The sequence below is a fragment of the Arachis ipaensis genome, chromosome B5 (assembly GCF_059453495.1).
Source record: "Arachis ipaensis isolate K30076 ecotype BB chromosome B5, ASM5945349v1, whole genome shotgun sequence".
NCBI lineage: Eukaryota > Viridiplantae > Streptophyta > Magnoliopsida > Fabales > Fabaceae > Arachis > Arachis ipaensis.
Window position 1 is genome coordinate 134,484,710 of NC_142440.1, and position 22,107 is coordinate 134,506,816.

General features: G+C 32.5%; 4 protein-coding genes across 4 annotated transcripts; 1 reads left to right on the forward strand and 3 right to left on the reverse strand.

Moving 5' to 3' along the window:
* Positions 1-1,466: 1,466 nt before the first annotated feature.
* LOC107641028 (bidirectional sugar transporter SWEET6b-like) lies at positions 1,467-6,687 on the forward strand. The gene is made up of 6 exons (XM_016344536.3): positions 1,467-1,606; positions 1,973-2,009; positions 3,939-4,155; positions 5,819-5,980; positions 6,063-6,185; positions 6,262-6,687. Exons 1-6 carry the CDS (start codon positions 1,564-1,566, stop codon positions 6,430-6,432), a joined length of 753 nt encoding a protein of 250 aa, XP_016200022.1. The 5' UTR covers positions 1,467-1,563; the 3' UTR covers positions 6,433-6,687.
* Positions 6,688-6,891: 204 nt separating this feature from the next.
* On the reverse strand, positions 6,892-11,832 carry LOC110272313 (uncharacterized). The gene is made up of 7 exons (XM_088487264.1): positions 11,648-11,832; positions 11,433-11,552; positions 9,409-9,901; positions 9,159-9,238; positions 7,930-8,821; positions 7,637-7,863; positions 6,892-7,267 (listed from the first exon to the last, which is right to left on the reverse strand). The coding sequence occupies exons 1-7, from the start codon at positions 11,830-11,832 to the stop codon at positions 6,892-6,894; spliced, it is 2,373 nt and encodes a 790-aa protein (XP_088343390.1).
* Positions 11,833-11,844: 12 nt separating this feature from the next.
* On the reverse strand, positions 11,845-12,530 carry LOC148565857 (uncharacterized). Its single transcript, XM_088487265.1, has 2 exons — positions 12,269-12,530; positions 11,845-12,182 (listed from the first exon to the last, which is right to left on the reverse strand). The coding sequence occupies exons 1-2, from the start codon at positions 12,528-12,530 to the stop codon at positions 11,845-11,847; spliced, it is 600 nt and encodes a 199-aa protein (XP_088343391.1).
* A 2,936-nt stretch (positions 12,531-15,466) lies between these two features.
* LOC110262998 (uncharacterized) lies at positions 15,467-15,985 on the reverse strand. Its single transcript, XM_021103549.2, has 3 exons — positions 15,857-15,985; positions 15,664-15,771; positions 15,467-15,577 (listed from the first exon to the last, which is right to left on the reverse strand). The coding sequence occupies exons 1-3, from the start codon at positions 15,983-15,985 to the stop codon at positions 15,467-15,469; spliced, it is 348 nt and encodes a 115-aa protein (XP_020959208.1).
* Between the last annotated feature and the right edge of the window lie 6,122 nt (positions 15,986-22,107).

Here is a 22,107-nt window from a genome sequence, read left to right on the forward strand (position 1 = left end):
TTACTACCATTATTGGTGATACCCTAAACTTTAAAATTTAAACTTTTTAAAAAGATTAAAAATAATTTTAGTACTAATAATATAAAAATTACTTCCTATATATTTTCTATATTGATATATAATTTATTAGATGTGTTTAAATTCAAACCAATTTAAATAAAATTACTCATCCAATAAAATATAAACCCAAAACCGATTAATTAAACTCATATTAATTTTGATTAGATTATAAGATTTCATTTTTAGCCAATTACATAGATTGAATCGGATTTAAGATTCACTTTTTAAATCAAACAAATTCAATTCAAAACGAAAATATGATATAATATCATTAATTTATTATTAAATTTAAATTTTATATATAATATGTTTAATTTATTATACATTTTTATCTTATTATTATTATTATTATTATTATTATTATTATTATTATTATTATTATTATTTATTAGAGAATATTTTGTGAATATAAAACAAGATTTATTTATTTATTTATTTATTTTATCAATATAAAATAACTTCTACTTTTTAATAATAAAATCTTAAAATTTAATTTTTTAATATTTAAATAAATTAATTCAATCCAAACTACAATAATTTAGGTTGGATTAGATTTAGACATAAAATCAAACAAATCTAATCCAAATCTTAACAAAGTATACATTTCAAAATAAATTAATATTTTTTAAAAAATAGTCCAAATTGCACTGTAAACACATCTATAATTCATATAATTCATACGTAATAAACCCTTCTTCACTTTTTCTTATTCACAAAAAAGGAAAGATATTAATTACCAAATTATTGACCGTATATCATGAGTATTTTTTTTCAAATAAATAATTTATTTATCGAAATATCTAATTTATAACGTATTTATCAATTTGCATCACATAATTTATTTCGTTTATAATGTAAACGAGATGAATTTACGTGTAAATGAGATAAGCTAAATTTTATTTTAATTTATACGTATTTCGTTTGCAAATCAGATATATTCTTCGATCCATAATTTAATCTAAAATATTTTATGTACTTTTTTTTAGTATTAATTGTTCAAATATATCATTTGTTTTAATTTTTTGATCAATCTTTTTAAGTACTAATTGCATGTTAAAAATTTAAATTTTTGATATTATTTTAATTTTTAATTTTTTTATAATAATACACATATTTCGTTTATAATATAAACAGGATAATTATAAATGTATCTTATTTCCACAATAAATAAAATATATATTTTTTTCAAATTTAAAATATCTCATTTGCAAACAAAATTCATGAGAACTTGTCTTATCTCTTTTATCATGTAATGCAAATTAGTAAATGCGCTACCAATTACATATTTTAGTAAATAAAATAATTAAATTATATCATGATGTATTGATGATTCATTCATAAATTTATCAAACAATTTTGAAAAGAAAATAAAACTATATAAGCAACACTTGATGCTGCGTTCACACAAACTCACGCATCCAATACCCCTCTCTCTCTCTCTCTCTCGTGTGGTAATTTGTGAGGCACGTTCATTAACTGACTCTTCACAAAAAAGAAGAGAAGATGGTAAGCGCTGCAATTGCTCGTAACGTCGTCGGTGTTATAGGTTCGTTCTTTCAATTTTTACATGCTTCACTCTCTCTCTCTCTTCTTCTTAATTATTCTACTCATTCATGTGAATTTGAGAATTTTCTTTGTTCCTTTACATCTCAATCATCCTTTCTTTTCAGTTCAAACGAGTGATGTTTGGATTCTATTTTTTCGTTTAGCGGTTTTCAGGATGCCAGAATGAATGATGAAATTTTCTACTTCCTTTTAACTGTTCTTCAATTCTAATTCGTAACATTTTTTTGCCTTTCTTGTTTGTCAAGTTTAATTTATATTTTCTAAGAAAAGAGGAAAAAGAAGTGTTGATCCGTTGAGAGTGATAGTGTTTGTGTGTGTATCTGATAATGTTAGCTTCTGTGTGCAGGCAACGTCATCTCTTTTGGATTGTTCTTCTCACCGGCGTAAAACTCTCTTCTTATGTTTCTTTTATTTTCTTTTGCATTTATTGCTCTCGCAAATTTCATATTAAGCGTTTGTGTTATTTTTTAAATTTGAAAATAATTTCATGTATTTGAATAATTTTCATGCTCTCATGATTGATCTGGTTTTTTTTTCTATATATATCTTTATTTATTTCAAAAGATTCACATTATATTGTGATAATTATTAATTAATTCTACCAAAGGCGGACTGAATAAGAAATAATTTGTTTCGATGAGTTTAATTTTAATGTTTTGATAATATAATTTATTTTATATAATTATTTAATTTTATCTGTTTTTTTATATAATTATTTATACAATTAATAAAAAAAATTATTATTTTTATTAATATGCCATTATAGAATTAAATATACATATAAAATTATTTTATTCTTATCCTACATCACAATTAAATTCTTGTTTTGATTTACTAAATAATGTGATTTTACGTTACTTTATACAAATATAAAGCTAGTCATTTTAATCATCGTGTTATTCTTTCCAATAAGGACTTTAAGGAGTGATTTACTTCCTGTTTTGTTTTTATATGGTTAAAAAAAGTCAATACGGATCAATACAAGTGCTGAAGTTATGCCCATAAATGATAAAAAATATTTATATATTAAAATCAATTATTAAAATTAATTGTTATATATATATTAATTTATTTTAATATATATTTTAATATATATATTTTTAATAATTAATTTTGATCGATAATTTTAATATACATCTAATATAATTGTAAATGACATTAATCAAATAAAGAATATTATTATAAATGATGTTTTTGTGTAAATGTTTTATATGCTTTTTATTTTTGATATAAAAAATAATTTAAAAAAATAAGGGAAAATAAAAGAATTTACCTTTTACGAAAAGAAAGATGCAAAAAAAAAGTGTGAAAAAGAAAAATACCAATTCTCTTGGCTTATAATAATAATAATAATAATAATAATAATAATAATAATAATAATAATAATAATAATAATAATTGAAAGAAAAAGTGTTCAATACACGACATTTTCCTTTCCCTTTCATGCATATCTATAAGTTTGCTCACATAATTGCTTGTATTTATCATTACCAAAAACAAAGATGCTTGTATTTTTCTCTTTTTTTAATATATCCATAAGGAATGATTTACTTCCTGTTTTGTTGTTTATATGATTAAAAAAGTCAATAGAGGTCAAAACAAATGCTGAAGTTATGCCCATAAATGATATTAACGAGATAAGGAATGTTATAAGTGATGTTAATAAAAGAAAGATGTAAAAAAGTGTAAAAAAAATATCAATTCTCTTGCCTTATAATAGTAATATAATATAATTATATTTTTTATATATTAAAATTAGTTATTAAAATTATTTATTAGTATAAAATATATATTAAAATATAAAATATAATTATAAATAAATTAAAAAACACATATTTATACACAAATATATAAAATTAATATTAATAATTAATTTTAGCATATAAATAATATTTTTAAATATAATAATAATAATATTTATTGAAGGAAAAACGGTTTAATATACGACATTTTCCATTCTGTTTCATGCTTATCCATAAGTTTGCTCCCATAATATACATATTGCTCGTATTTATCATTACCAAAAACAAAGATTCTTGTATTTTCCTCTTGTTTTAATATTCGCATTATAAATGTATCTATTTCCTTTGCGTGTATAAATCAATTTGTGTTCTTATCGGTACCATGATGCTATGTTAAAATTGTGAGAGGAATGTAATTATTATTCTTAATTAACTGCATTGCGTGTGTGTAGGAGATATTTTTAAAACACGTTTTATTCTCATACTACAACTAAGCCCGTTTATAGTTAAAACTTCAAAGTGCTAAAATGTTGAAATTTGACATTTGTTTGTTTGAATGAAATATTTCAGACCAACTTTCTATAGAATTATAAAGAGGAAGTCAGTGGAGGAGTTCAAACCTGATCCTTACATAGCAACAGTGCTAAACTGTGCGTTTTGGGTGTTTTATGGGCTTCCATTTGTTCACCCTCACAGTATTCTCGTTGTTACTATCAACAGCGTTGGACTTGCCTTCGAATTTGTCTATCTTACCATATTTTACATTTATGCCACCAACAAAGGACGGGTTCGTATACTCTTTCTCTCTACCACTTAATACGTCATTAATTCATTGAAAATTAAGATTAGTCTATTTAATAAGGAATGCAATAAAGATGAATATTCATTAAATTTTTTACGTGCTAGAATATAATTTTGTAATATTTAAAAAGGTAAGTTAATAATAACATGTATACATAATCTCTTAATACGTTTTTTTTCTAGATTGAGATAGCCAATAATTAATTTATACATCACGTGTTAATAGCGTTTTTTTTCTATGAGGAGATAGAGATAAAGACTTAGACCATATTATTATTCCCTTTTTTTTTTCAAAAGCAAATCACAGATAGATATAGAAAATAAAATAAAATCTTTTGATAAGAAATAGGGAAATATATACAGCTATTATTATGAAAAGAAGAGAAAAGTATATAACAAAATTGTTCTTGATTACTGGTTTAGTATAAGAGGGATCGAGTCCAAGGGAAAAAGCCCAATTCAGCTTCTCAACAAGTCTGGGACTTTACCACCCAATTTCAGGGGCATAAAATTTAAAACAAATCAACACTAACTAATTTCAGGGTCATGCTATTCACACTACATTAGATTGTTTAATGTTTATCCGTGTTTCATGTAATTTGTAACATAAATAAAAATATAATTAATATTCTTTATTTTCCAATTTTAATTACAATTCTTATTAAGCATACGCTAAAAATGTTAAATGTTGTTATCATTATTATTTTGAAACATATGGCCATTATTTGAATATTACCTTTGAAAATATTATTTCCTTTTCCAAGAGATACTTAAATAACATTTTTTCTATCTATATATGCATTATCCTTCTTTACAAGATTAAAATAAACTACTCTTTAAACCATTTGATCAAAATACCTTTTAATATAATAATTATATATATGTAAATTAGTAATAATTATTTGCTTGATTTAAGTAACAATAATAATATAAAATATATTTATTACTATTATAATAAATTTTATTTATTTTACATGAATGATAATTAGTAATCATTTTATTACATTAATAATATATATATTAATGTTCTTTCAATAAGCAAAAAAATAACAAATTTACATATTATAATATTATTGAAATATATTTTAGTTAAACAGGCTAAATTAATTAGTAACTTATTTTTTAATCTTATAACTAGGGACAGAGGTGTATATTGTAAGTAGAAGGAAAAAAAAAAGTATTATGTAGACATCTTTTAGGATAAAAAAGTGATATTTTTTCTTATATTTTGAAGCATTATTGTGCCAAAACTTTAAGCCTATTTAATTAAGTGTTTAAGGTATGCTAGAGGAAATAGAATATAATATCATATTTTTTGTTAACAACATGGCAAAAGGTTAAAGAAATTAGGCCGCAACTATTTTAGAGAAAGCAACATATATGTCCTATCAATAAGAAAAATTAAAGAAACTTAAATACTACTAGACAAAGGGTTAAAAATATATGACAATCCAAAGGTAGAGAATGACCAAATTGAATTGAATACAGTACATTTTCCTCTCTAAACTCTTGTTAAATACCATAACTAGCATACATGAATCCACCATTTGGCAATAGTATCATGTTATTTAATATATTTACATTTATTCAGTAGTAGTTTCTATTCAATCACTCATTATATTCTCTATTGATTGTCTATATATTTTCAGAAGAAGGTAGCGATTTATCTTGTGATTGAGGCTATTTTCTTTGCCATGATTGCTCTTATAACGTTGCTAGCACTGCATGGCACTCGCAAAAGGTCGTTAGTGGTTGGTGTACTGTGTGATATATTCAATGTTATGATGTATGTCTCCCCTCTCACTATCATGGTAAGTCATCATTCAATTCATTGTATATATATTGATTGAATCCTATTCAATTCATAGTATTGCACAACCATGCATGTTGTAGGCGAAGGTTATAAAAACGAAGAGTGTGGAATTTATGCCATTCTGGCTCTCTCTCGCTAACTTCCTCAATGGCGTGTGCTGGACAACATATGCTCTCATCCACCCCTTCGATCTTTATGTCTTGGTAACTAATTAACCATATAATTTCTGAATGAATATTTGTAACAAATTAAATTAAGTGTTTCCTTTGTTGTACGTAGATAAGCAACAGTATTGGAGCAGTGTCTGGACTTGTTCAACTAATATTATATGCTTGCTACTGCTCCTGCAAGGGAGACAAAAACAATGATGAGAGTGTCTATGGCACAAAACCAGAAACTGCGGTTCAACTCTCTACTACTTCAAATGGAAGGGTTGCAGTTCAAGTTTGATGATCACAACTCCTCCAATATCAAATCCTTTTGCTTTTTTAATTTTTTTTCTGTTGTTTAATTTTCGATCAAGACAGTAGCAATTTATATTTTATTTATTGTTACATGTTTTGGGTAGTTACTGTTGATGTAACATATGGAAAATCAAATCCATCATCGTCCCTTTAATAGTTGAATAATTAAAACTAGGAATAACCAGTACTCTTTTTTTTTTTTGTCTTTTTGTCATCAATTATCAATTATTATCATCGTCGTTACAAACTTCTTTTTTTTTTCTATGTTGGGCCATTAAAGATAAATTCTCAAAAAAAGTCAAACGGTGTGTTATACGCAGTGAGTTGTAAATTTGTAATTTTTTTTGAGTGAGAAAGGGGGTTTAAAGATCCCAAACAGAACAAAAAAAATGATTAGATAAATCCTCTAAAGAGGGGAACAGCAGCTACATCAGTGACAAGAATTCTAATACACTTGAGGGATTCGGTTGGCATGGAGCTTAATCTCTTCAACAAGGGAAGAGCACAGGTGGCCCGTAGGACAGCCATGAAAGATAAATTTTAGAGCAGTCAAATCAGATTCCACGATAACAATAGATTGAGTAAGATTAGAGGCAATTTTAAAACGATGGATTATATCCCAAAGTTCAGCATACATAATTGAGTAACTTTCAAGGTTACAAAAGAAGCCTTTCACAAAGCCACTCAGATGGTTTCTAACAATTCCACCACACGCCGCATTATTTATAGACACCAAAAAAGAGCCATCAACATTTAGTTTCACAACACCTTTGTTAGGGGGAGTCCAGCATATTGGACGATCATGCTTAGCATTATAGGTGCTTAAATAAGTCATATTTCTTGTGAACTAGCTGAATTCATCACTTCGGATTCGGATTTGAGCTAGGACTAAAGGTGCAAGACTGTCTTTACCTTCAAAAATCAGCTTGTTGTGGAAGAACCAGATTAAGGAGATAGCAACATCGAAAATACATTGCTAGTTGCTGTGTGCGAAGAGGTTAGCTTTAATCCAATCATGCAGACTTGAATTAAAGAAACCTTGTTTCTACGTCGGGGGCAAAAGAAGTGCATGAAGTGCAGTTTCACTGTGATTGCTACATCATGGACAAAGGAGGGAGTTTGATAAGTGACAACGTTGTCTCTCTGCATTAGTTAGGATTGCATTATTAGAAACTAACCATAGGAAATACCTGATATGTTCGACGGATCCTCTCCAATGCCAAATAAGATCGAATGTGTCATTGAGAGGAGGCTGATTAGTACAAAGGGCTTGGTATGACAGTTTGAAGTTGAAAGAACCATCCGATGACAGGTTCCATGCCACTTGGTCCGACATTTTCCAAGGAGAAGGCAGGGAGATGGCCGCAATCTTCTTTACAACATCCTCTGAAAGCCAACCATTTAGCTTGTTCACATCCTAGTTTCCTGAAACATCAAGGAAATCTATAAGAGAGCTAGATGTATCTAAAGTAGAGTTATTTACCTGTGTAACATATTGTTCCAGCTTGCCCAAGTTAGGGACCCAATTATGCTTCCAAAAACTGATCTCAGTGCCATATCCTATCCTCCAAATATAGTTTTGCAAGATATCGGGCCATGCCTTACAAACTCCCTTCCAAATGTTAAAGCTCTTTGGTTTTCTATCCACGATAGGAATAATATTGTTCCCGGCTTTATACTTAGAACGAAGCACTCTGGCCCATAAGGAGTTTCTCTTTTCCACTAGGTCCCATCCAGCTTTCATAATAAAAACATGGTTCATCAAACTTGCAAGCCTAATGCCAAGTCCACCCACTTTTTTGGGAAGGAAGACTCTGTGCCAATCTATGAAATGAATTTTCTTTGATTGTTCTGTATCACACCAAAGAAAGCTCCTGCTTTTACGATCAATGGCATTACAAGTAGACATAGGTAATAACGCAGTTTGCATAGTATAAAGAGGAATAGAAGAAATGACAAATTTCACCAAAGTTGTTCTCCTAGCTAGCGACAAAGAAGAGGCTTTCCAAGAGTTGAGTCTGGAGCTAAGCTTGTTGATAATATCATCATAAGTGTGTTTAGATACTTTGGAATGCAAAAAAGGAACTCCTAGGTGCTTCCCAAGGTTATCCGTCGTTGCAAACTGGAGGGTTTCACTGATCTCAGTTCTGACTTGGTTACCCACATTTTTGGAAAAATAGACCCTAGTTTTCTCATTATTAACTTTTTGCCCAAAATTGTCACAGATCGCATTGAGACATCTCTTGATGGTGTCAACTTGTTGGAGATTAATTTCAACAAAAAGAATAAGATCATCCACAAAGCACAAATGAGAAAGACTAGGACCATTTCTATTCAGTTTGATAGGTTTCCATAAGCCATGGTCAACTGCAGCACTGATAAGCTATGAAAGACGCTCAATGCACAGAATGAAAATGTTTGGTGAGATAGTGTCTCCTTGACGGATGCCTCTGGATGGCTTAAATTCATCCAACTCCTACCCGTTCCACAGGACCCACATCCTAGCCGTAGAAATACAGGCCATGATAAGGTTGGTAACCTGATTAGGGAACCTAATATCTTCAAGAGGCTCTTGCACAAAACTCTACTTTATTCTATCATATGCCTTTTCTAAATCAATTTTAATAGCCATCCAACCTTTCGGTCATTTCTTAGTTCTCATGGAATGTATGACTTCCTGGTCAATAATAATATTATCCGAGCTATGCCTACCAAGAACAAAACTGCATTGCGTAGGCTTCACCAGCTTTTCCATAAGATTTCTGATACGATTCGCTAAGACTTTTGTACAACTTTATATGAGACATTACACAAACTTATCAGTCTCATCTGCTTGAGGCTAGTGACAGGTTCCACTTTAGGAATAAGGGTGATAAGAGTCTCGTTGATCTCATGAATTCTCTGAGGTTCTACGTAGATGCATTGAATAAGGTTGCAAAGATCAGTTCCAACTCTATCCCACCAATTCTGATAAAAAAACTGCTTGTAACCCATCTCTTCCAAGATCTTTGAAACTACCCATAGCAAAAACGGCCTCTTTTATCTCCTTAACAGAGATGCTTCCCCCTATTATGTTGCGGTCACCCATACTTAAACAGGGAAAAGCATTATTAAGAACAAAGGAAACAACAGGAAGAGAGTCTGTATAGAGGTCTGAGTAGAAAGAGAGAGCCATACTTTCGAGGACATTTTTATCAGTAACTAAATTACCTCCAGAGTCCTGCAAATAGTGGATTTTATTTTTCCGTCTCCTCACCATAGTTGAACCATGAAAGTATCTGGTATTCCTATCACCAAACTCAACCCATTTGCATCTTGACTTTTGGTACCAAAAAATTTCTTCTTGTGCCAACACTTCCTCGTACTCCTTCCAAAGCTGCACTTGAAGATCCTTAAGGAAAGAGTTGCTGCCCTGACTTAAGCTATTTTTGATTCCCTGAAGTCTCCGAAGAATTCTGCTTTTACGTTTCCAAATGTCACAAAAAACATTATAGTTCTAGTTCTTCAAGGAGTTCTTGAAATTTACCAGGCCTTCTGACCAAGAACTCTCCATACGCGAAGATTGATGAATCAGATTGTTGAAATCAGGATGTGAAAGCCAAGCTGCAAGAAACCTAAATGGCCTCCTCCCTCTATTCAGATCCGGACTCACAGCAAGGTTGAGACATAAAAGGGAGTGATATGACTTGAGAAAAGGAAGGTGTTTGACATGTGCCTCAAGAAAGGTAAGTTGCCAATTAAGATTACTCAGACCTCTATCCAATCTTTCCACAAGATTGCATCTCTTCCAAGTGAAAGGCCAGCCAATGAAGCCTAAGTCAATAAGGCCACAATCAAACACACATTCTTAAAAATCATTGCAAGCACCCGAATTCACTCTATACGATCCTCCTTGCCTTTCATGATCATGGAATAAGGCATTGAAGTCCCCCAAGAGGCACCAAGGGAGATTAATGTTATCAGCTAGGGATCAGATTTTGCTCCATAGTGCTCTCCTATTAACCCGTTGCGGACTCCCATAACAAGCAGAAATCAACCAAAAATCAAAGTTGTTGCAAGAGACTTTAAGATGAACTAGTTGATTATTATGTTCTAAAACACAAACATTCCAAATCCTATCATCCCAAAGACACCATATATTCCCAGAATGACCAGTAGCTTCCACCATGAAGGACCCATTCAATCTATTCTTATCCCTGATGTTCTTTCCTTTAATACCGCTCACATGAGTTTCGAGCAAAATAATGAAACTAGCAGAGTATTCTTTACACATATCCCGAATAAGAGAGTGGAAAGACTTACTCCCCGCTCCCCAAAAATTTTAACAGATAATATTCATTAAAAATAAAATTAAAAGAGGGGTCACAGAGGACCAAACTCATAGCTGGGGAAATATCCCCCTGCACCCGAATAGCATTACCCAAGGAAGAATTCCCATCTTCAGTCAAAATAGATTTCGGATTACCAACACTAGCACTCACTGCCATGTTTAAAGATGACGCCGCCCCAGTCCCTGGGTCAGGTGGCTTCGATAAAGGGGTGGGATTTTGGGTTTGAGTAAGAAAACTATTTTTTACCACATGTGCTTCAAGCAGTGATGGGTTCCTTCTAGATATCTCAAAATCCTCTCTCTGTTCACCCTAAAGATGCCACATGTGTTCTAGCATCACCATCTCCATGGCTGCCATCTCTTGTTTCTTCTCTGTGCGAGTCACCGTTTCGGGAAGATTCTCTTTAGGAGATTTAATAACGGTTCCCTTCTTTGGTTATTTTGATTTGGGTGAGTCTTGATCCATGGATTTGGACTTTAGTTTGTTTCCTTTTTCAGTGGGCCTGAGCCCAGTTGCCACATGATTTTATTTTCTAATTCCTTGTGGATTTTTGCTAGCTCCCTGTTTAAGAACTTTCTTATATATGGGTTGAGATTTTTCAAAAGAATTTTGGGCCTTAGCTACATGGAGCCCATCTTGTGATAAAGGAGTTTACCTATCAATGTCTTCTTGCATGTCATACATGTTTGTGCCACCTGGTTCCTCTTCATAGAGGATATTATAGTGAGAGCCACTCCCCTCCTCATATTTCACATGATCCACTACACTATCATCACTGCCAGATATTCCGCCTTTAACATTTGAAGGACTGTTCCTCCCTTTCCGTACGTGATTGGTGTCTTTTTCTTTCTAATTTGCCTTCGCACTAACATCCAAGGACCAAAATTTGGAGAGTTTATATTTGCCCGAGCTTTATGTCGCCTTTCGGATTCCACGAACTTGCTTGTTTGGTCACTAGTATCTCCACTTTCCTTATTGGTTCCTTGTTGATCCCCGGTGCACTCCGATCCCCGGCGCTTAGCGGGTTCCACCACTGTTTCACTACACCGGTCCATTGTATTCCCATATCAACTGCACGAAAAGTAAATTTGATAAAGTCCTTCACATTTAATATTCAATTCACTACCAAGCACCGATATATATGGAACAAGTTTCTTAGCAAGATCGATGTCCACACATATCCGAGCAAATCTTCCTCTTGAGTGGATGGAGGTAGTATGATCAATTTTAAGCATATGGCCAATAGCCGATCGCACTTGCCATAAAAAATGGTGGTTGTAGAGTTCAATCGGCAGATTTGGAATACGGACCCAAACCGCAATCTTCCTAACATGGTTCTCTGACTTCAGGAAGAAAGGTCTCCAGCGTTGCACAATGAATAGTGTCTGGCAATCATCTAAGGTCCCTCCAAAAGTGCATGTGAGTAGTCTTCCTCATCTAAAAAATGAACAAGAAAATAGTCACGATCCATATCGATAACATGTATCGTACCTTTCTTTACCAAGTCTCTTTGGAGACATTGCTCTAGGAACACCAATCCCACACGCTTGCCTAAGACTTTTATGATAAGAGCATTTTGCCACCGTTTACACCAATCCTCGAACTCTTCCTTCGATACAGGAATTGTGGGGCACGGATCAAAAGGCCTGTCTTCAAGATCGTCTTTATCGGTATCCTTATACCAACGATCTTTTAGATCTGGAGACTCCTCATCAATGTTATCCATATTCATGCTTTCCTCTTCAGGAACCATGCCTGGCGAGTTAAAAAGAGAAATCTTGTAAGTGGCTTTTGTTTCACTCTCGACGTCGGCCTAATCTTGCACAACGATATTCATGTAGTCACTAGGTTTATTCAAGTCAACTTCCTCGCACGTCTTGACTTTTTTAGTGCTTCGTTCTTTCATATCTTCTTTCTAGGAGAAAACCCTAGCAGAGCCTCCTTTCATTGCTTTTTCACTTACTAAGTAAATGAACTCACTAGCTATGTAAATTTGTAATTTAATACCAACGTTTTGTCCATTTCAAAATTTTAAATTTTTCAAGAATTGCAAAATATGATTGACGTTTTATTTTGTATAATTGAAAAAAAAATTATACACATTTTTGTCATTATATAATTAACAAAAAATTACATTAATATTGTCTTTACATAATTGAAAAAACAATCCCGCTACATATCCAAGTTTTTTTGGTAACCAGGTCCAACCAAATTGGTTTAAACCTAACAAAAACCAATTTCATTAGTGAGAGCATGTACACATTCTCCATTTCTGAGCGGCATGAGAATGTGAGACAAGAAAAGAAGAAAAAGATGATGATAACGAAGAAGAGGAAGGAGGAGGAGGAGGAAGAGGAAGAGGAGGAGATGGTGGTGGTGATAGCGATAATGAAAGAGAAAGATGAAAAAAAATAAGGAGAATAAGAAGAGGCAGTAGCAGCAACAATGTAAGAAGCGCGTGACGAAAAACACATTATAACAACTTGGTTAGACTTGGTTTGATAATTGACTTGGATGTAGAGCTTTTCGGTTAAAAAAAATTATTCACAATAGTTATTGACATTTTGCTTTTTCAAAAAATTGGAACAAAAGAAAAGTATAGAGTAAAATACTATTTTAGTCTCCAATATTTGGACAAATTCAAATTTGGTTCCTAATATTTTAAATGTCTTATTTCTGTCCTAAAAAGTTTCAAACAGGTTTAATGTGTTAATAACGTTAATAACGGTACTAGTTAAGTCATATCTTCTTCTATGTATTAGAAAAACATAACAAAAACTCTTTTATAACACTTTTTCTTCTCAATTTTCTTTTTATACGAAACTTCAAATCCTAACAATCAATTATCAACGCTTCAAAACAAAGAAAAGACTTTTATATTAGTGATCGTTGATAGATCGATTTTACTTATATACTAAAATCGAATGCTATTGGCTCTTCAATATGTGAATTTTTGTGTCAAATTTAATTTTATTGAAAATGCTTAAAACTTTTTTGGTATTGAAATAGGACGTTTGAAAGTTTCTAGAATTGAAATACGATGTTTGAAACGTTAGGGACCAAATTAGAATTCGACGCAAATGTTGAAGACCAAAATAATACTTTACCCAAAAAATAACAATATGTCATTGCCAACTGTCATTATAGTAGTGTAAAACATTAAAATAACTAAATATTATTGCATTCCACACAAACATCACCAATATATAAAGAGTTCTGCTAGAGAACCAACTAGGAGTGAAGCCAACTCAAGTTTACTAGTTGAAAAACAGATTCGTTACCAAAAAAATAAACAATCTCCACTATCCTAATTTTTCGAATTTCAAAATCAGAAATAAAAGGGAATTGACTTAGTTGGTTTATATTGTAGTTGGTCCCATAGATTTTTTTATATATAAAAAACTTTTCGAATTTAAATTTTTTAAATTCATCCCTAAAAATTTTTTTAATCAAATTAGTCTATCAAAAATTAAAAATTAATTATATTTGTCCTTTCAGTCATTCCATTTAATAATTTCCATCAATGATTGATTTTGTGAAGCTTTAATTGACAACATACATGATACCTGGTATATCTAATTAAACATTGACCAAATATGTTTATAAAAATCTATTAATTTAGTTCTTTTTTCCCAATAACATAAATCCTATTCCAAATATAACCTAACGACTAAATTGATAGATTTTCATAAATATATTAGATGTCATGTATGCTATCAATTAACATTCTACATCATCAATAGATTTTTTACAGTTATAAAATAAAAAATTACTTTTAGAAAATAATTAATTCAACTTTATTTTTCAGGATCTTTTTTTTTTTGTGGCTGGGGACAAGCACTACAAGAAAAACTCTGAGTACCGTCGGATTTACCTTCGTCCTGGAGATGATGGTATAAACGGCACTGAAAACTGTTTACCGGCGGATTATTTTCATCTAACGCTATTTACTGAAGAAATTTTTGTCATTTTTTCAATGAATTTGTTGAGACTGAGTTGCTGATTACCGTCGGATTATTCCGACGATAACTTTGGTGCCATATCACGTGTTTTGGTGCCCAACTACCGCCAAATTTGTCTGCTAGTAAATCCTAGATAGTTTTTTTTGACACAGTTAAGTCACAATTAGTAATCAAATTAAAACTCTTGTTAACGAAATTGTTAGCAACAATTCAAAATTACAAAAATGAACAAATTATTTTATTAAAAATAAATAGTTTGAATATGATAAAATATCACAAAAGAAGAATACAATGAAGTAGACAAAAAAATTAAATTCCTAAACCCTACAAATTCCAGTAATCGTCATTGTCGTCGTCTTTCCCCTACTGAGGCGGCGGAGTAGGTGCTGATGTCAGTGCCCCACTACTAGCGTTGCTGCCGGTACCAGCAAAGTTACTTCCTCCAGCGCGCATTTGATGGTTGTACACTTCCATATGCTCTCGCAAATGATCTAGCTGCTCCAGCTTCTCCGTCAGGTATGAGTAATAACAATGACTCCTCCCACGCATGCAACAAGGTCGTTGTACCTCTGCTCAGACTACTCCGCTTGTTGGTGAAGCTCCTGTGTCAACTTCTATACCTCTTTCCTCAGGTCGACAACTTCCTGCAGATCGACAAGGTTGGTAGTAGATGCAGAGGCTACTAGCGAAGAACGACCCTAACCCGAAGCGACAGTTCTTGTGGGGTTCAGAGGCCACTATCAAAATCTACCACTGAGATCTCGGAGCCGGCTTCGTCGTTCCCACTAGGCAGCTGAGAATGTTGGATCGCGGCCTCCAACATCTGCGTGTAATCATCCTAGATCACACACGTTGTGATTAGGATAACCGTAAATTAACTTTAGACCAAATAAATTTGAAAATTAAAAATTAATTAAAACTCACATAATCGGCTGTAGACCGCTCGTCAGCAAATCTCTCCATGTTGGCCTTCAAGGTATGGGTATACTTGAAAGTCTCTGCCAGTGTCAGCTCACGATCCAACGACTTAGACTACACATATTCAAATCAACCGATAAAATAAATCAACAAATAACTAATTCAAGTAACTACTAACAAACATTACCAAACTAATTACCAGTCTGCTCTTCGTGTTCATGAAGGTCGCCAACCCACCCGTATACTTAGACGACCTCGGTGAAGCCCTGTTAGTGATGTTCGTTAGACAGCAACACTTGAACTCCTCATCATTTCTAAAATAGGCCATCAATTCCTTCTTGATAGATGGACGGATTCAGGTTATTAAGTGGTTGCGCCCCTGATGAACGTCGCTCATCATCTGCTGTAGTTGTTTAGCTGCCTGGTGGTCGTAGATCTTCCTGATCATGAGATTATGTTCCACATCTCATATGAATTTCAACTGCACAAAGTGCTTCAACGACATTAGTTTGTCAAAACAAAATACAGTTCAAATACAATTTATTAATTCAACATTATTGGGTTCTTACCACCCACTTCTGAAACCATCGCTCTATGATCTCAGCAGGGATCTTCGTGTAGCTCGACCACGGGTGGTCGTACATTGACTTAATGACTTCGGATATCTTCTGTGTGCAAGCATTATTATTTGGTGCAAACCTATTAGAGAAAAAAAACCCTAACATTAACAAATACATCGAAACACATAAACTTAAGATTAAAAAAAAGTATGTACTCACGCTTGCATGCCATCGGGCCAAATCCTCAGCCAGATGACGGGCAGTGGTGGAGGAGCATCCTGTTGGGAGGCACTGGAGGAATCACCCAGCGGGATCTGTCGCTGGATCTGTAGGTGGTGTAGCAAAAGGAGGCACGTAGTTCGGGTTTGGGACCATGATCTGTTGGTCCGTTGGATTCGCCTGTGATGTCACAGGGCTTGATAAGGTAGTCAGGGTAGAAGGAGATGACTAAACAGTACCTGAGAATTCAGTAGAAACCCTCCCTCTACCACGACCTCGAAACCCACTCGATCTACCTCTGCTACCAGTAGTCATGTGTGCAAAAAGAATATAAACACTAATCAACATATATACTACACAAATCATTCAACAAAACTTTTCGAAAAAAATGGGCATAACCTCCCCTAAAATTGGACATAACCTCCCATAAATTTGGACATATATCCACCTTACGGTTCCCACAAATCCAACCAATCTCAATCTGCAGCATCAGTCAACACTCAATTAATTTCATAAGACACTACAAGAAAACATCTCTATTGCCACGCTTTTAAAGCATGGCAAAAAGCTGGAAAAAGCCTAGCGATAGCTTTTTGCCACGCTTTTTTAGCTACCAGCACGCTTTTGAAAGGGTCACATCTGCAAGCGCATCGGTTGCTCTATCGCCACGCTTTTAAAGGGTGCCAATAGCGAGAGATATGACTACGCTTTTAATACGTGCCAATAGCGAGAGATATGACCACGCTTTTAAAGCTGGTTGTTGATGACTACCGTACAATATGACCACTCTTTCAAAGCATGGCTATAAGTTTATTCAGTAACTTATTGTTCTTTTTTCATCTTCGTAATAAAACGTTACAAAATTCATAGATAATTTTAAAATTTATAAAATGTCTAGTAATTTTAAATTAACTGATCCAACCTTCATAAACTTATCACAAAAAAAAGTGTATTTAATCATATGACATGCTCTAATAAAATACCAAAAATCAAAATCATAATAACTATTCATGAATTTTTAATACATGAATTATAATTCTAACAACTATTACATTATCTACTTCTTTTACATATACTTCATTACAAAATATAAAATTTCATAATTATTGATTCTTTTAAAAAAATAAAAAGGACTATGTAAATAATATATTAATTTATAAGTAAATAAAAAAATAAAGAGAAGAGAATGACATAGAAATTAGAGAGTCATGTTTGAAAAGGGGTCAGTTTTCAAACAATTTATCAAAATTTATTTTCCTATTTTAGAAGGACAATTGTCATACATTGAACTTCTTTACTTAACGTTGCCACAATAATTGGAGGCACAAGACCATCACTCCCTTGCAAAATAAACTTGCTTTTATACTTACCTAATAATACTAAAAGGCAAGGTGGCGAAAACCAAATCAGTCATTAAATCGATCAAGTGACTGGTTCAATAGTTCAATAATTCAACTAAGATTGAATTATAGTTGAACCGATTTAATTAAATATACAATAAAATTATTAAAAATTCAATACACAATCTCAAATATTCAAATTTAATATTTTTAACTAATACAATTTAAAATGTTACTATTTTATATAATACCTTAGCTTGTTCATATTTAATCATTAAAAATTCACAAAAAAATTCTAATTAATTTCTAAATTCTAATCAAATAATCAGCAATAACACTCATCACATCAGTAACAAAAATTTAAAATCAAAATTTTCAACAATAACTTATAATAATCAAGTAATCATCAACAAAATAAATAAAAATTAACAAAAATAGAAAAAACAGCAACTCTAAATTAGGATAAGATTCTAGCAACTTAGAATCAGTCAAAACAACAAAGTAATATGAAAGAGCAACACATAACCTACCACATAATATTCCATGAAAGTTGTTTACGAAGTCAAAAATGCTGGAGCCTTAAAATGCAGATTTATTGTGCTTCAGAACAAGAAGGAACACAAATAAAATTTAATTCAGTCAATCACAAGTTCAACAAAGTTAAGAAGCAACAATTTCAACCATTGTCTATCACTCGAGTATAAAAAAAAGTTTATTATAACACCATTAAAAGGCTCACAAAATCCCTAATAGATGATAATATCTAAAAAACTCGCAAAAACTAACTCAAAATAAAAAATTTAGATCAATAGTACTAAATTAACTCCGAAATTTGACAAAAATCAATAATAATTAACTAAAAAAAATAATTAACAATTCTTCCTGTTAACAACAATCAACAATCAACAATCAAAGAAATTAACTAAAAAAAAACAAGAATACTCAAAGAAATTAACTCAAGGAGGAGGGTTGGAGCGTGGCAGAACAGGAAATGTGCGACTAAAGAACGAGATGGAGGAGACGAGATGTGTAACACCCTAACTTTTAGCACCTAAAAGTCCAGGCGTTACTCACCTCTAAACCCTTTTATTATATACTATCTTTATTTAATATTGAGCTTTCGTGAATACGAATTGAAACCTCAGTTAAAAAAATGGAAAGTTTTTACTTTAATCACTTAATCACAAAGATATATATATTCACATAGCATTATTTACATAGACTTATTTCATGATACTCGAATACAAGTCCTATCCCCACTAAAACTAAAGACAATAAATAACAAGGGGAAAAAATAAAATCTAAGAACTTAACTCGTAAACTCAATCTTCTATGCTCTTGTAATTCCGCACTAAGCCTTCGCACCTGTAGCTAAAAGGGGTGGAGATAAGGGGTAAGAACTGGGGAGTTCTTAGTAGGGTCGGGGTTAGAAGTTAAGTTCATTTTATATATACTTGGTCAGCAATAACAGTCAACAAGGGACAATTCAATTCAATAATTATAGAACACATAATTCAAACAGTCATTTAGCACACCCACAATCACAAGAAACACACTCACAAACAAATATGCACAAAAGAGTATGATGCATGTCTATTCCTATCGCAGGTGATGAGCTCATTTGTCGGTTTCGACCCGCACCTGACGCAATCTGACTCGCAAGTCAGATAAGGCATTCCAACGACATAACCTCTCCAAGTTTCTACTTCTTGCAGGTGCTGATTCTTCAGCTGAAGTATGCCAAACATGACCTCTGCAAGTACTTGCAGGCGCTGATTCTCCAGCTGAAGCATGTTCCACTTTCTCCTGGAAGCCATTCCATACACACAGGCATCCCGTACAATCATTTACACACAAGGTCCACGGCCTCCAGTGAGCGTTACGTATCGCCGTCCTCACTGAGCCGTCTCTATTGTGTCAAGTGAGCATTACGTATCGCCGTCCTCACTAGACACTTGGCACTAAGGCCAACAACATTCAATATCTTTTCAGTTTCTGCTCTCTGCTTTTCTGTGGCAGAGGTCCCTTGACTTAATAAACCGAATTCAAGACATAACTTGAAACAAAATCCATTCTCAAAAACTGAATGTAAAACCTTATACTTTCTTAATAAATTAAGCTAAAAATAAGACTTTCTGTAATAAATTGAAATCAAATAGTTTTGAGTAATTAAAACGTTTTCTTTGATGCTCAGCCACTTTTTATTTTAATAAAATTCAGACCTTTCAAATCTTGTGTTATTAAGTCAGACCAATAATTATTAACAAATTAAATCAATAATTTCTCAAAAATAAGCTTATAAATCAGATTTTTAAAATAAAATCACTTTTCATATATTTTTACAAAAATTGGACAGCATTTTCCCTTAAATTTGGACTTTGTCACCCTTTTCGGGTCCCAACCGAACCATTTTCAACCTCTTTTCAATCATTTCAAATCTCAATTCAATACCAACAAATCAAACCAGACAAATTCCATCATTTTCAAATTATCCCAACGTAATCAAGAAATCAAATTCATCATAATAACTCAGTTCTTGGTTGTACTTAATCCCTCCTAACCTCAAACGTATCACAAATATCAATATAAATTCAATCGACAAGTAATCATGACATCAATTCACTTATCAAATACCAATTTAACCGGTGAAAATTTACTAAAACCCTACCTCCGTACGAAATCAAACCAACGGGACCTCTGGAGAAGTTTTTTGACCGAGTTGCTGAAGAAGAAAACGTCAGGAATCGTCTGTGTCTCCTAAAACTCCAATTGGCCGAACTCGAGGGGAAGAGGGGCTACGTCACCATCAACTTCTACCGGACAAAAGTAACGCCAACGTGTAAAGTAGGAAGATACGAACACTTTTACCGGATTAGATTTTTTATTGGAGTTACGGATTAGAAGAAATCGGGGAAGGAAGCTTCACGGTCCCATGGCCTCATGTTTCACTCTCTTTTGGCTTTTCTTTCTCTTGTTTTTCTTTCTTTTGGTTCGGTAGTTCCAGGAAGCAAATGAAGGATGATGATATGCTTAATGAAATAAAGGAATAGGTGTCACATTTTTATATAGGGAAATTATAGCGTACAGAGGTAATTGTGTAAAGATTTAAAGAGATTCGTTTTTATTTAAGGCTGTGGTGACAAGTGGCATGATGATCATAGCAGGGGAGCAGCTCGGCAGAGGTGTCAGTGGCGTTGTCGCGCCTGGACATAGGTGGAGCCGTGCTAAGCATTCAGAGTGTGGGAAGCCCGTAATGGGCTTTCTTGGTGACCCGTTAACCGTTATTGCAAATGCATTGGAGCACACACTTTGGACCAAGCGTGTATGGGCCATGGAGTGTGAGTGGGTTTATGCAATTAGAGTGTTAAGATGGTTAGAACAGGAAAAAAAAAAAACAAGAAGCAAAATAAATAGTTTCATGAAAAGATGAACCTGTCGACAAATAAAAGTGTTGGGGCTGAAAAAAAATAAAGAATATTTAAAAATAAGTGTAAAAATTTTGTGATTAATTTGACTTTTGGAATGAAATACCAGGCAAAAAAAGTTTAACTATGAGAAGTTAAAAAAGTAATGAATTTGAATTAAATAAGATATTTAAAAATGGATGTATAATGAAATCAAGATAGATATACACAAGCGTTCGATACAGTTGAGCAAGTTATAAATGGAATTCAATTTTTTTTTATGTATCTTGTCCGTAGTATTTAGACATGTATATTCGAAGCATCTTCTTAGATGTTTCTATGCATAACCCTCAAAGGAAAAGCGTATATAAGTCGCAGTTCGATTTAGTACTATAGGATAGGATGTTGTCATAACTGTCTACATTAGGGTGTTATTATATAAGTGTCAAACCCGTCTTGTAATGCACATTAATTCGTGTATAATGTTCAAGGTTCGAAAAACCGGACCGATCATTAAACCGCTGTAGCTATTGGTCATCAATTTACTGGTCTAATCAGTTTAACCACTAGTTCAACCGAAAGAACCGTTTTATGTTAAAATAATAAATAAATTATAAATAAACATCATAAAATACAGTTATAGTCTAATATAGATCTTAAATATCTTCCAAATATAAAACGTTATAGACAAAACAAACATTGGTATTATGATCTTCAATTCAGTACTTGTAAAGCAACATAAATCCAAGTAAAACCTATGATCACAGAATTGGAATGCTTTAATTCTTTTGGTTCGTTAATTCTTTTGCTTTTTATATGGCTATAATGATTTTGAGCAGTGTGTTCAAGAATTCATTGCTGTTCTTTTCCTTTCATTTCATCCTATCGAATAAAGCTAGTGCAGAACAGCAAAGAACAAAAAATTTG

Excerpts from the sequence above, each read along its gene's own strand:
- LOC107641028 (XM_016344536.3), top strand. The coding sequence starts at position 1,564 with ATGGTAAGCGCTGCAATTGCTCGTAACGTCGTCGGTGTTATAG. Across the intron at positions 4,156-5,818 it reads ATGCCACCAACAAAGGACGG|AAGAAGGTAGCGATTTATCT; the intron begins GTTCGTATACTC and ends ATATATTTTCAG. Across the intron at positions 6,186-6,261 it reads CCTTCGATCTTTATGTCTTG|ATAAGCAACAGTATTGGAGC; the intron begins GTAACTAATTAA and ends TGTTGTACGTAG.
- LOC110272313 (XM_088487264.1), bottom strand. The coding sequence starts at position 11,832 with ATGGACCGGTGTAGTGAAACAGTGGTGGAACCCGCTAAGCGCCGGGGA. Across the intron at positions 9,902-11,432 it reads ATGCAAGAAGACATTGATAG|AATTCTTCGGAGACTTCAGG; the intron begins GTAAACTCCTTT and ends ACGTAAAAGCAG. Across the intron at positions 9,239-9,408 it reads CAGTTTTTTTATCAGAATTG|TTGTACAAAAGTCTTAGCGA; the intron begins GTGGGATAGAGT and ends TCTCATATAAAG.
- LOC148565857 (XM_088487265.1), bottom strand. The coding sequence starts at position 12,530 with ATGGTTCCTGAAGAGGAAAGCATGAATATGGATAACATTGATGAGGAG. Across the intron at positions 12,183-12,268 it reads AAGAGACTTGGTAAAGAAAG|GGACCTTAGATGATTGCCAG; the intron begins GTACGATACATG and ends GCACTTTTGGAG.
- LOC110262998 (XM_021103549.2), bottom strand. The coding sequence starts at position 15,985 with ATGGCCTATTTTAGAAATGATGAGGAGTTCAAGTGTTGCTGTCTAACG. Across the intron at positions 15,772-15,856 it reads TGAACACGAAGAGCAGACTG|TCTAAGTCGTTGGATCGTGA; the intron begins GTAATTAGTTTG and ends GAATATGTGTAG. Across the intron at positions 15,578-15,663 it reads AGCGGTCTACAGCCGATTAT|GATGATTACACGCAGATGTT; the intron begins GTGAGTTTTAAT and ends TGTGTGATCTAG.